Source organism: Protomyctophum bolini (assembly GCF_963924005.1).
Source record: "Protomyctophum bolini genome assembly, chromosome: 15".
Lineage (NCBI taxonomy): Eukaryota > Metazoa > Chordata > Actinopteri > Myctophiformes > Myctophidae > Protomyctophum > Protomyctophum bolini.
The window spans coordinates 15,515,610-15,528,967 of NC_137876.1; the positions used below are offsets into that span (position 1 = coordinate 15,515,610).

General features: G+C 42.8%; 1 protein-coding gene across 3 annotated transcripts in view; it reads left to right on the forward strand.

Moving 5' to 3' along the window:
- The first annotated feature begins 1,475 nt into the window (after window positions 1–1,475).
- prkd3 (protein kinase D3) overlaps window positions 1,476–13,358 on the forward strand; it is a 95,013-nt gene continuing 83,130 nt past the window's right edge. For all 3 annotated transcript variants that reach the window (XM_080784853.1, XM_080784855.1, XM_080784854.1), the window contains exons 1-2: window positions 1,476–1,750; window positions 2,719–3,868. In XM_080784853.1, coding sequence (XP_080640979.1) covers window positions 3,470–3,868 — 399 coding nt within the window. In that variant the 5' untranslated portion in view covers window positions 1,476–1,750; window positions 2,719–3,469. The remainder of the gene's footprint in view (window positions 1,751–2,718; window positions 3,869–13,358) is intronic.

Below are 13,358 nucleotides of genomic sequence, written 5' to 3' on the forward strand. Positions count from 1 at the left end.
CCACTGAGCACATATTGGATTCATGTTAAATGCGTGTTTTCAGACATTTCCAGACTTAAACCCTCAATACTTTGTAAACTCAAACTTTGGCTCGGTTCTTGGTCTGTTCTTTCCCCCTGTACACTCTTCAAGGAAAATACCTGATCTACAAGCTCACAATCTGTCACTGAGCTTGTAGAGATTTAAAAAAAAAAAATTACACAAACATTTATTTTCCTTAAATAGAATAGTATTAATAGAAGTATTGAGTATCAGGTTATAAATCAAACTATAAATCTTAAGTAGCTATAAGGTTATATTTCTATTCAACATTTTTGACTTCATTATTTCCATTTTCTAAGAGAAAAGAAAATCTGCAAAAGCAGAAAGCCTGCCCTGCAGCACTACTTACAATATGAATGAAGAAATAGCCAGCACGAGAAATGACCTTTTCACATGGTTTATTTACCTCTCAATTGTGAGGTAAACAACCACAAAAAACGAAACAAAAAAAAGAACAACCAAGTGACATTTAAATTATTAATACGAAACAACATTAGCTCAATGGTCTTTTCAGGCCGCACATTATCAAATTACATTGGAACAGGTTAAATGGTGCATTTATTCAAGGCACTTTACATAGATTGTGCATTACATTCCCCCATTCACACACACATGGTGGCGGAAAACCATGCAAGGCACCAACCAGCACATCAGGAGAAATTAGGGGTTCAGTGTCTTGCTCAAGGACACTTCAACACTAACTCTGGGAGCCCAGGTTTGAAGTTGAGGCATCACATTTTGTTTGACTCCAGTGATTAATATTGTGAAAATATTTTCAAAACATTCTCTTTTCAATTTTATTTGACAATTTGGCCAATGTTTGACTTTGACCAGTTCTATATAATTTATGCCATTAAATTGTCACTTCGCTGTCACCCTCTGTCACCCCTCCACTGTCACCCCCCCCCCCCCCCCCCCCCCCCAATCCAGGTTAAGTTTCCCAGCAAGCATATCAATTAAAAGTAGTTCCACCTTCATCAGCAGCTGCAAAGTAATGAACACATGAATGCGTCACTTATTAAAAATAACATGATTGTGAAATGGTGCCAATTCTCTGACTCTGCATAAAATAATGAGTACTTTTATGTATGGGTTACATTTTACTTTTAATAACAAGTGTAACAGAGTGAGGAAAATAAATCTCGGTAGTTCACTGCGAGCCTGTGCGAAGGAGGACGTGGTGGGACTGGACTAAAAAACCTTTTTTGTATGCACAAGTTCAAATAACGGAAAAGAAAGGGGCATGCGCGTTGCTCCGAGGGCCCATGGGAGGCGCCATTGCCTTTTCACGGACTGTAGTTCCAACGTTCCTGCCCACACGTGGAACCACACTGATGCGAAGACAATAAAAAACTACAAGTCCCGGGAGGGCGGTGTTGTCCTCTCTCGCTGCTTTTCTCCTCGTCAAGCCAGGGGGAGTAGTCACAGCTGGAGGGATAATAAGATGCGCATGAATTTACAATCTGGCAACCGCGAATAAAAAGATAAGCCTACGGATTGATTATTTTAGGAAGGAACGGCGACACGTAAAGGTGTTTCTTTATCTCGTACAGTGCATGTTTAATGTCGTAGTTTATGTTCAAAAGTTTACTGAATAAAACTGCAGACTCTCCCGCTTTCCTTTCGTCACTTTTTTTTGGTGGAACTTGCAAAGTTTTTGTCGCTCAGTTTACAATGGAAAGAAAACCTCCCTCCGTTCAGTGCGAAGGTAAGAGTTCAACTGTTCAAACACTTTGTTTTAAAGCGACATTTTTGTTGTTGTTAACAATAGCAGAAGAAGAACGTAGGAACGTGGATCCGTGGAAACCATGCTTTATATCTGCTGCTGTGGTGGGTTTTTATTTAGTGTGTGTGTGACTGCATGATGTGTGTGTGTAAGTGTGGAGGACTCTGTCTGAGGTTCTTGTATAACTTGTTTTGCTGGGGAGTTCGTTCGGTACTTCGTCGCTTTTCAGTTCTGCCAGCAAATCCAATCGAAAGTGGGAGGGGTCCAGATGTTTCAAGAAGAAGAAGCCTTGATTCCAGATGTTGCTCGAGTTTGAATTCCTGATTCTTGTTGTAAACATTAAAACAAATCTATATGGGCTACACCAATAATAAGCAGTGGTTCTCAAAGTGGCTTCTAAAATTGACCCTTTACAAGTCTATAGGTCTTGACAGACTGACAGTATACAAAATGGGAACCAAATGGACCCTCAGAGTGGGGTCCATTTGGTTCCTTTTGTATGCTGTCAGAGTTAAAGGAGGAGAAAAATGTATAACTTTGGGAACAACTGGGTTACATACGACTCACACAACGTCTGTGTGTTTATTCCCTACTAAAGCAACCTTTGACACATTATGTATCATTATCAAATGTCTCGTCACATAGTCTGAAATGGGAATTTGTACGTTGACTTCAGCGATACAAAAAAGAGACCGTTCCATAATGTTGTTTATTGATAGTCCCTTTGACCAACTTTCTACACCCTACAAGCTGTGGTTTCTACAAAATAACAGTGGCGATAGCCTTGTAATTTGCACCAATCATTCTTTGTGTGTGTTCAAGTGTATATGATGAATACCTTTTTGTGTTTTTATCACTTTTACCAAAATAGCAGCGTGTGTGTGTGTGTGTGTGTGCGTGTGTGTGTGCGTGTGTGCGCGTGCGTGCGTGTGTGTGTGTTGGGGTGACAGGCTTCCTGTGGTCGGAGTGGATTACTGACTTCAGCAAGGAGACGGAGAACCAGTCCAAGATATGAAGGTTTGGAATGAGTGGTGATTTACTGCAGCTGCTCTGCTCTGGGAGAAGACCTTCTTCTCTCTCCATCCATCCACTCTGTCCACCCGAGTGAACCCAAACATCACAGGAAATGAGCTGTCATCATCACACCTTTGTCTGAGTCCAGTCCCCCGCCCCCAACCACATCAGTTCAGAGTGACATCACATCAAAGGATGCTAGATGCGATGGCAGAGCGTGGTCTATCCAACACCCACTCGGGACTCCTCCTGAATCACTGTCCTCCTCCACACTCTCCTATCTAGCATCAGGGTCTTCTTGAGCTCCGCAGTGTTGTTGTTGTTGTCTAAAGCTGTCGCGCCGCACTGTATCTACGTATACGGTGGGGTTTGCCTCTCGCCCATCCTGGCGTTAATTGCCCTGGAGTTGACTGCCACACGTGTCAAATTTGCTTTGCTCACTATAGTTCCGGGCGCCCGTCTGACACCAATGAGAAGGTCCGGTTCTGGCGGCGCGGTAGAACCCATGCTGCAATATCCTCGCCCGACTCCCTCGAGGACCGCGGAGGTCCTCCCCGTTAGCAGAGACGACCCAGCGGCAGTTGGTTCCGCCGGGCGTCCGCGTCACCGCTGAGCGACCCCCGCTTCCGACATCCTAGTTTCACCACCTCGCCGACGGGCCGGGACTCGGGAGACTAAAACTCCTCAATGTCTGCCTCCTCTCCCCCTTCCTTACCCCGAGCCTACCTCCACTCGCTCCACCCGCAGCAGCAGCAGCACCACCGCCCTCCTCCGTCCTCTCCGCCTCCGGTGCCGCGGCCCGCCCCGCCGTCTCCGTTGTCCTCGTTGTCCCCGAGCCCGCCGGCGGGCCCGGTGGTGGGCCCGGCCCCCCCGGGCACCCCCCTGGTGTACGCGCGGCTGTCCAATGGCAGCCACTGCCACAGCCACCACAGCGCTCCCAGCCCCACCAACTCCCGCAGCTCGCTGCCCGGGGGCGTGTCGTTCCTGCTCCAGATCGGCCTGACCCGGGAGACGGTGAACCTGGAGGCCAGCGACCTGTCCCTGTCCTCCGTCAAGGACCTGGTGTGTTCCATCGTCGACCAGAAGGTAAGCGAAAAGAGCCCCTCTTCTTCGTCTCGCTAGAGCACCACACTTTCGGTTAGCATTTTGTTGCTGTTGGGGCAGAAACCTCCCATCTCCATATTCTAACTTTTTGTGTTGTTTTTTTTTTGTAAATTAACGCGCTAGTTGATCATACTGCAGCAAAAGTAGCAGATCTACAAGCTCGGAATGTGGTGCGAAGCGACACATTTCGAGCTTGTGGATCTGCTAATTTTGCTACTTTTGAATTTGAATGCTGGACATATATTCTACCCGGTTTTCATCATTAACTCCCACACTGAACCCTTAACTGCTCGTTAATAGTTGGTCGTCTTGCATGGTTTTAATGCACATTGTAATGCACAATGTGTAAAGTTATTTGGATAAAGGCGTTGGAAAGATGAACCATTTATCATTTCACAGTTAACCGCATGAACGTGAAAATAGCTGATCTGCAAGCTCATAACGTGTCTCAGGGTGGCATGTTGTGAGCTTGTAGATCGGCTATTGGCAAAGCAATTTGGTGTAGAGGGTCACAGGGAGGAGGCTTTAGTAAAGACCCCTGGTAGACTCTGGTCAACAAAGTATATATAGGGTTTCAGAGGTTAAACTGCTTTGGAAAAATGTTTTTCCTTTTGGAGCATCCTTCACTCAAGAATCTTCTGTTCTGAGTGGAAGGTCCTTTGCCTGAGTTGGCTTGAAGTGGCAGAAGTTGAAAAGTTCTCCAAAACACATGTATCCAGACTGTAATTAACTTGTTTTCGAAGGCAGCGGGGCGAAACAGCCGGGTGGATGTTTGGTCGTCTTCATGTGCCGTATTCTTTTGTTTGGGTTTGGTTTTCATAAAAAGCACACATCTGGGTCTCGTGCCCTCGGAATGAGCCTAAACGCCACAGAAGTTCTTCTGACGCTGCCCCTGCTATAAGGTTTATGGTCCAGTAGCACCGGTTTATATTGTGGCATTGTGGAGCTAGCTGCGCACACACACACACACACACACACACAACGCGCACGCACATTTGCACACATGGCTGCTTGCATATACAGCTACTCGGTGGTTTAGCTTGGTCTATAGACATCCTTGGCTTGATGTCATCGTTTAGCTTATTTTCACCAGAACACAGGCCAGACATGAGGAGGACATCCCCTGAATTAACGCCTGTCTGATGGCAGGCCAGCATTCAAAGTTCTTTATTGTTGCATCTTGTGTGCCGGTATATGGGGGGGTAAAAGAAAGGCAAACATCTATACAATATTTACAGTATCCAGTGTGTATACACAGTATCAGACAAAGTGACTCAAAACCTAAACTGTTGACATTATTTTTTGTTCGCACATCGAAGGCTGTAAAAGTAACCTGTGTCATTATCTTTGGCATTGACAGGCTTGGGAGGGAAGGGGGTGGTAGATGCCTAGATGGGTGCTTTTGGGGCTGGGCGGTATTAGCATTTAGTGGATATTAGCTTTTGGTGGAGAGGCAGTCTGAAGTGCATGGACGTTTGGAACCAGCTTTATGCTTGTCTCCAGTCTCTGTGCTGACAGTCGGGTACTGTTGACACTGTGGACTGAGGCTTTTGTTGTGTTTGTAGGCTACATTTCTGTGGGTTTCAGGAGCAGACATGTGTGAAGTAAGGCTGGGGCGGTAGTAAGTAACCTGCTGGATCTATGATGTTTTAGACTGCCCAGAGAGGAGATGATTAACTTTTGGGTCGAAAAAGCTAAAGTGACAATCAAAGGTCAAGGTCAAAACAGTAACATAATGAAAGAGATGTTGGTTTTAGGATTTTTTCCCCCCGATTGACAATAGAATCGCATTATCTCCGACCCGCATCTTGGTTCTTAAGTTGCCTGCTCAGCAAAACGTTGCTCTGCATTCCATAGGAGTATGGCATTGTCAATCGTTTTTTTGGGTAAAAAGTTAAAACAGATAATATTCCCAAATGCAAGAGGTTACGGTTTTGTTTCGTTTTACACGTAAGGACCGTCCGTTATGGCATTGACTACACTGAGCTCTCTGCTATGACGAAACTTTACTCCACCTGTAATAATAGATGATAGAGGTTTATTTACTCCAATAATGGTCTCTAATTAAACTCCACGCATCTCAAATAAATCTCTTCGTCTCTGCAAGTCATACTGTTAGGTCCAACTCAGTCTCAAAACCAAATAAACATATGCAATCCCTTTCGCAACGCCCAATTCCTCTTAACACTCATCACGGTGAGTGTTAGAGGATTTACTATGCACGACATGCATAGTAAATCTTTGCTATATGACATGATAACATTCCCCCGCCGACCCCTGGCAATCTTATCGTGTACCAGCGATTCTTTTATCGACGTGAATCACATTAACAAATCACAATATGGAAAAATACAATCGCCTAACCCTAGTTTGTTTGTGCAGGATGGCACCTTCAGGTGCATTTTGGATTTGTGTTTTAATACCGTATATATATATATGGAACTGTCATTCTTTAGATATTAAAATATGAATCAGATCTGTTTAGACTTATCTCAGCTTCAGGGTTGACTTGAGCTCGTTCGTGAACGCATGTTCATGCTTTATAACCCTTGCACTTTTGGATTTCCGTTTCTCTCTGGTTCTGCAGCATGCACACACGCACACACACACACACACACACACACACACACACACACACACACACACACACACACACACACACACACACACACACTCACATGCCTGTCTGGCTCACGTACGGTGGTTGGTGTGTTGGATTAATATTTGATCCAAGCCTCTGAGTTAATGAAATGGCATATCTCACCGTGGCAAACGGTGGCATCTCACATCTCACCAACGAGGACGAGCGGCACTCTATTTGTGTGTGTTTAATTGTCCTTGATTGAACCAAACAAGATGGATTGGAAAAATGCACTTTCATCACCAAGCGGCATCTGCGATTTAGGAAGGCCAGCCACAGCCATTTTGGCGTCTGAGATAATCACATAGCTGTCCTATACTAAAGAAATTATTAGTCGACTTGGTCATAGGAATTTTGTTGATCTAATCAACACATTTCTTTTTATTGTGTTTGCTGCATGCAATCATGCGGAGACCAGCAGCCTTTTCAGGTTGGTGAAGTTGAGAACTGGACATTCTAATATTGATTTCACAGTAGCTATTGTCCTGTATACAGTAAACTGGCATAATTAAATAACAACAAAATTAAACTAACTAGTCTGTCGGGTGAAAAACCTCATATGTCCAAAACAGTTATTTTACACCACAGGATTCAAATAAAAAAAAACGGCAAAGGTAGCAGATCTACAAAGCTCAAAATGCGTTGATTCATACGGCAACGCACCGCATTCTGAGCATGTGGATGTGCTACTTTTGATGCTTTTGATGCTAGTGTGATCAAGTAATTTACTAAAAAATCTAAAAGTTTGAATATGGAGATAAGAGGTTCCTGCCCGACAGTGACGATATATACATATATAAAATAGATGTATAATTAAAAAAGGGTAATATTACTGTGGAGCAAGTTTATATGGATGAACCTCTTGTTAAACCACCACAGTGGAAGTGAAGACCGTCAAAGAGTCTTGTGTCCTTTCGCCTCCACGTTGGGCCAAGTTGACATTCCAGAGGACCGGGGTAATGTTGTTGTTCTTTATGAGGTCTGCTGATTCTCACTAGCTAGTTATGAACAAGTTCTGGTCGGCGGAGCAGAAAATCTCATCACTACTCATATTTACATGGACCCCGTACTGTAATGCATTGGCACCGACGCAAGAATCTGTTTGTCTGTGTGTGTGTGTGTGTGTGTGTGTGTGTGTGTGTGTGTGTGTGTGACTGTGTGTGTGTGTGTGTGTGTGTGTGTGTTACAGGACATTGGGGTGGGAAATGCGACGCTTTGAAGAAAGTGCTTAACGCCACTTTAAACTCTACTCTAACTAACTCTAACTCTACTCTTTATTCTGGCCTGGGGGGCCAACATTCGGCAAACATAGCCGATCTACAAGCTCAAGATATGCATAGTTCGGCGCTTTTTTAAGATATTTGTTGTAGAAACTAAGAATTTGGGGCCCAACATACTCAAACTAGTAGTACAGAGCCCTGAGGGACTCCAGTATATCACACAAAAGCATCAAAAGTAGCATATCTTCAAGCTTGAAACGCAACGAGAAGGCGTTTTCAGCATGCAGATCTGCTACTTTTGCTATTTCTGATCCTGAAAAGTAACAGTTTTGGACATATTCCACCCGACAGAGACGATTATAGGGTTGTGTGCTTAACCCGTCTTTTTTCTGAAAAACCTCATGTTTCTATATCAGTGGTTCTCAATATTTCCTGTCAAGGACCCCAAAAATGATATGTAATATGCTGCCGACCCGCATCTGAAAATATGTTGTTCCAGGGACCCTCCCCCCCCAGATTTGAGTTCAAAACTGAAACTCTGAAAGAATATATTCAAAGATTTGAGGCACATTTTCACGATTTTTCAAAAATAGCAGACCTACAAGTTCATAGCGCAGCACTCGGTGCCGCACTATGAGCTTGTAGATCTGCTATTCAATAGCTAAAGTATAACATAATGCTTAAAACACCAAAAGCGGTTCCCGCCCAAAATGGGTTAAAGAACATCTTATGTTAAATAAATGGAGGACAAAGTACTCACACTTTTTTTATTCGCACACACCAAAAAGGAACGCTTCCTTCCATAATTCTGTACTGGAGTCTGGGTCTAGCACTCCGCTGAAAACCATTGCTGATGCACAACCTCTGTTTCTCATTCATGCTCTTATCTACTAGAGATCTGCTAGGATGAGGGCTTGTTTGTCTCATTATGAAGGGACATTGACACACGTTCAGCATGACAGCTGTTTATACTGTATAACGGCGTATTACCATACAACCGCGGTGTAATTCATATCATTTATCATGCATCGTCACGGGAGAACTTCTTTTGGTAAAAGCTGGTACATGAATTACCAACATGTGTCCACTTGATCATCCCATCCATCATCATCATGACATGTATCACTTTATACATCACATGATACACACGTATCATCATCACACAGTGGAGGAAAAGGTACTGAAAAAGTATCACTACTCTAATATAGAAAAATACTCTGATTCAAAATGCACTTGAGTAAAAGTAAATATCGGCACTCAAATTAAATAGTGCTCATAGTGCAGAATGTCCCATTCCACAAGTTCAAAATGTGTACAAAACCTTTTGAAAATAGCCGATCTGCTATTTTCAAATGGCTGAAATGTATATGGACTTGAAGTGGTTAATGTTATGTATGTTTTCTAATCTAAATCTAAATCGCCAAAGTAACTATATAGTAACTAAAGTTTTCAAATAAATGTAGAGTAAAAGTAAAAACCTTTGGCTCTGAGATGTAGTGGAGTAGAAGTAAAACTATTGGAAAACGGAAATACTCAAGTAAAGTACAAATACCTCATAATTGTACTTGCATTATGTTATACTTTAGCTATTGAAAAATAGCAGATCTAGCGCGGCACCGAGTGAGCTTGTAGATCTGCTATTTTTGAAAAATCGTAAAAATGTGGCGCAAATCTTTGAATATATATTCTTTCAGAGCGAACATTCTTAACTGAAAAATCTTTGCTTTCTGGGGTGTCCCTGGAACAACATATTTTCAGATGGAGGTCGGCGGACAATTACATATAACTTTTGGGGTCCTTGACATGAAATAGTTTGAGAACCACTGATATAGACATTTTGTAGAATTGGCCTCAGGTCTAAATGGGTACAGTACTACTTGATACGTGTAAGTAAATGTACTGAGTTACAGTACTTTCCATGTACTTTGCAGTGCGTTTCTCATTCTAGTCCCACCGGTGTGAACGGCAGGGCGGTGCAAGAGAGCAGAGGGGTGGAAATTACTGTGCGTACAATTCTGAGGTATTTTACAGCATTTCAGTACTTTTACTTGTACTGTTCTGCTATTCGCAAAATATTTGTATACATGTGTGAAATGAGACATTCTGCTTTCGGTACTTTAAGTACATTTTGATTAGTAATACCTTTGTACTTTTACTCAAGTCAATTTTGAATTCCGGAGTTTAACTTGTAACAACATTGCAGTATTGATACTTTTACTTAAGTAAAACAATGTGAGTACTTTTTCCACCACTGCAAGTGAGTGCACACTGCCTTAACTGTCTCATGAAATTTGCCCATATGGCTTTGATATGAATGGAAAATATAACTGGGCTCTCTCTCTCTCTCTCTCTCTCTCTCTCTCTCTGTCTCTGTCTCTCTCTCTCTCTCTCTCTCTCTTCACCATTCAGCTGAAATTTGCTTGTAGTAGACGTACCGTACGATATAGGTTTTTCATTTTGCACATGAAACCGATGGCCCTGCATCTCTTCTACAGATGTGTTGTGTTGTAACCCATCCCATGTCCTACCTTTGCATTGAAAATTCATGCCTTTAAAGCTTTCTTTTCATGTAATTTTGTCCAATCTGTTACGGTAGGTAGAGTCAGAGTATACAATTGGGGGTGGTGGTATTTGGGTGGTCTCCCTGCTCTTCTATTGAGACATTTAGATCTTGTTCATGTCTCACCTAGACACAGGATCTGAAACTAACTTTGACCAAGATTCAATTTATCCCCTGAGCAAGCAGGCAGGCTCTAATATTAACCGATTTAGACCTGAACTGATTCTACAAATGTCTTCTAAATGTTGACAGTTTTCTGAAAAACCCTTATTTCTATTCATTGGTTCTCAAACTATTTAATGTCAAGCAGCCCCAGAATTATATGTATTTGGCCGCCGACCCCCATCCAACACCCTATGTTCTTCCAGGGACCCCCCCCCCAGAAGCAAAGATTTGAGTTAAAAACATTCACTCTGAAAGAATATATATTCAAAGATTTGCACCACATTTTCACGATAAAAAAAAATAAATAGCAGATCTACAGATCTATTTTTTTTTATCGTGAAAATGTGGTGCAAATCTTTGAATATATATTGTGCTTGATCTGCTGGGTTAAAAGCTTGATTAAAACTTTCAGCCACTAGTGCACGGTTCAAATCCAGGGTAGGAAGAGAAACGTTACACAGAGCAGCGTTAACTAAACCCTGGCGTTCTGAAACGAGGAAAAAAGTCTTATATAAAGATTAAATAAATAGTTTGTGATGCTCTGAAACATGTATTGTCTATTGTTACGAATAGCTAAAATGCTGATACAGTAAACAAAATACTTTCCGAAGAGGCAGCTGTGAATTTTAACAACTTGCGCTCCGCAGTCGGTTGCCAGCGCAGCAAGCAACGACGACGCCGTAGCAAACATCGAATGCCAGATGCATTCAACGCAATCGGCGATAAACTGGGTTCTTGTGCAGGACGTGCAGTGCAGCACATGCGGTCTCTCTCTCTCTCTCTCTCGCTCTTCCAGCCCGCAATTCAACTGGGGAAACATTGCGATAATGTGCTGGACGCGGTGCTATGCCCCTTGGTCACCTAGCGGCGTGCTCCCCAGAGGGACTCGTCGGTTATTCGCACATTCCCCTCATCATCCCCAGCCAGCCAGTCCAGGCATCCATCCAGACAGTGTTTCACTGACAGCAGCTGGCCCAGGGAAGCATCTCTCCTCTCCTCTCCTCTCCAGTCACCAAAAACACGTTGTGTTGTTTGTTTGGTGATAATCAGTGTGGTGGGAACTTAAGTAACCAAGTACATTTACTCAAGTACTGTACTTGAGTACAATTTTGAGGTATTTTAATTTTTTTACTTGACTTATTTCCGGTTTTCAGTGCTTTTACTCAGTAGCTTCTCAGTACCAAATGTTGCACTTTTACTCCACCACAATTATCTGAAAACTGTAGTTACCGATTACTTTGAAGATTTTTATTTTATTATTACAAAACATACATTAACCACTTCAGCCCTATAAACCTTTTGGCCATTTGAAAATAGCCGATCTACAAGCTCACAATGTGTCGCGATGCGACACATTGTGAGCTTGTAGATCTGCTAGTTTTTAAAAAGATTTTTTACATTTTATAAATTTGAAAACAAACATTCTACACAATGAGTGCTTTCTACTTTTGGTACTTTTAGTACATTTTGACACAGATTTCTTTTTACTTAACAGAGTATTTCTACATGGCAATATTGATACTTTTGCGTTTTAAGTAAACACTTTTTGAGTACCTTTTCCCACCACTGGTGATAATGTGCACGGAGAGATGATGGTCGTGTTGTGATGTTTCCTCCTCCACTCTGCTCTGTTCTGGCAGACTGACTCACCGCTCAGCCGTGCAGCAAACATGAACGCTCACTGACAGACATCAGTCTTTCTACTTAACTCTCTCGGCTCCAACAGTCTTAATGCGTGAACTCTCTCTCAGCATGGGATTCAGAGCAAGTTGTATATCGTTGTGGCTGGCTGCTGTCAGGGAGAAACCTTGTGGGACATATTCAATCTTTTATGTTGTTTTCATAAACACTCATATGACAGTGTTGCGCCAAAGTAGGAAAACATACCCGATGTACAACCTCAAAATGCATTGTGACGCTCATTCTGCCCATATATGGAGATCCTTGATGTCTGAGTCTTTTCCACCGGTGTTGAACCGGTCCAGTTATTTTCCCCTGCCTAATATTGAACCAGTTCCAGAGTGTTTCCACTGGAAATTAATTGGTTCAGAACCCTAAAAGTTGGTTCGGAACTGGAACCAAAAAAATGGCCACCGGTTCCGTGAGAGCACCCACGGTTCCAAGAATCTAGAAGGGAACCAGTTCCAGAACCAAAGTTATTTTGATGGAAAAGGGGCCATAGTGTCATAGTGACGGGCCGTGGTGGTTTGCCAGCCGTCCCTCCGTCCCATTAACCAATTTTAATATAGGAGGATAGAATAAAGTCCATGCAAAAAAAAGGTCCCACTATACAGGTCCATCTCAGGTCTCAGGTCCATCTACAGGTCCGTCTCCATTGCTTCAGGAACATTCCCCGGACCAAACAATGAAAACGACAACACCCAGAATCCTTTGTTTGTTCTAGTGTTACACAGTGAACGAAGCATGCTGGGAATTGACCCACAGCATTCTTCCAACTTGAAATTGGTCAGATTCTTCCTTGCCACCAGTCTCTCCCTTTCTGTCACCGGCACCTCACAGGTGTACAATACTCAGGAACTCATCAGGAGAAAGTAATGAGTTCCTTAAGTGTGATGAGGCCCATCTGCTGTGATTTTTGGGGTGACGCACAGTGGGGGAAGTATACAAGACTGAGTGAACAGGTGTGTGCATGTGTTTAAACTGACTCGGCTCCTGGCAAATCATGACAATATATTTTTTTGTTGGGCAGAACAAATAATTATAAAGAAAAAAAGATTTGTTAGGAGCCGAGTTGGCTTCGTCCGGGGCTTAAAGGTCTTTAAATAAATACTTTCTGAAACGTCTATGGGAAAAAATAATGGGAAAATCCCTTCCGGGCCGCTCATCGGGGGCGGGACTGCGACGCTCTATATACAGTATAATAAT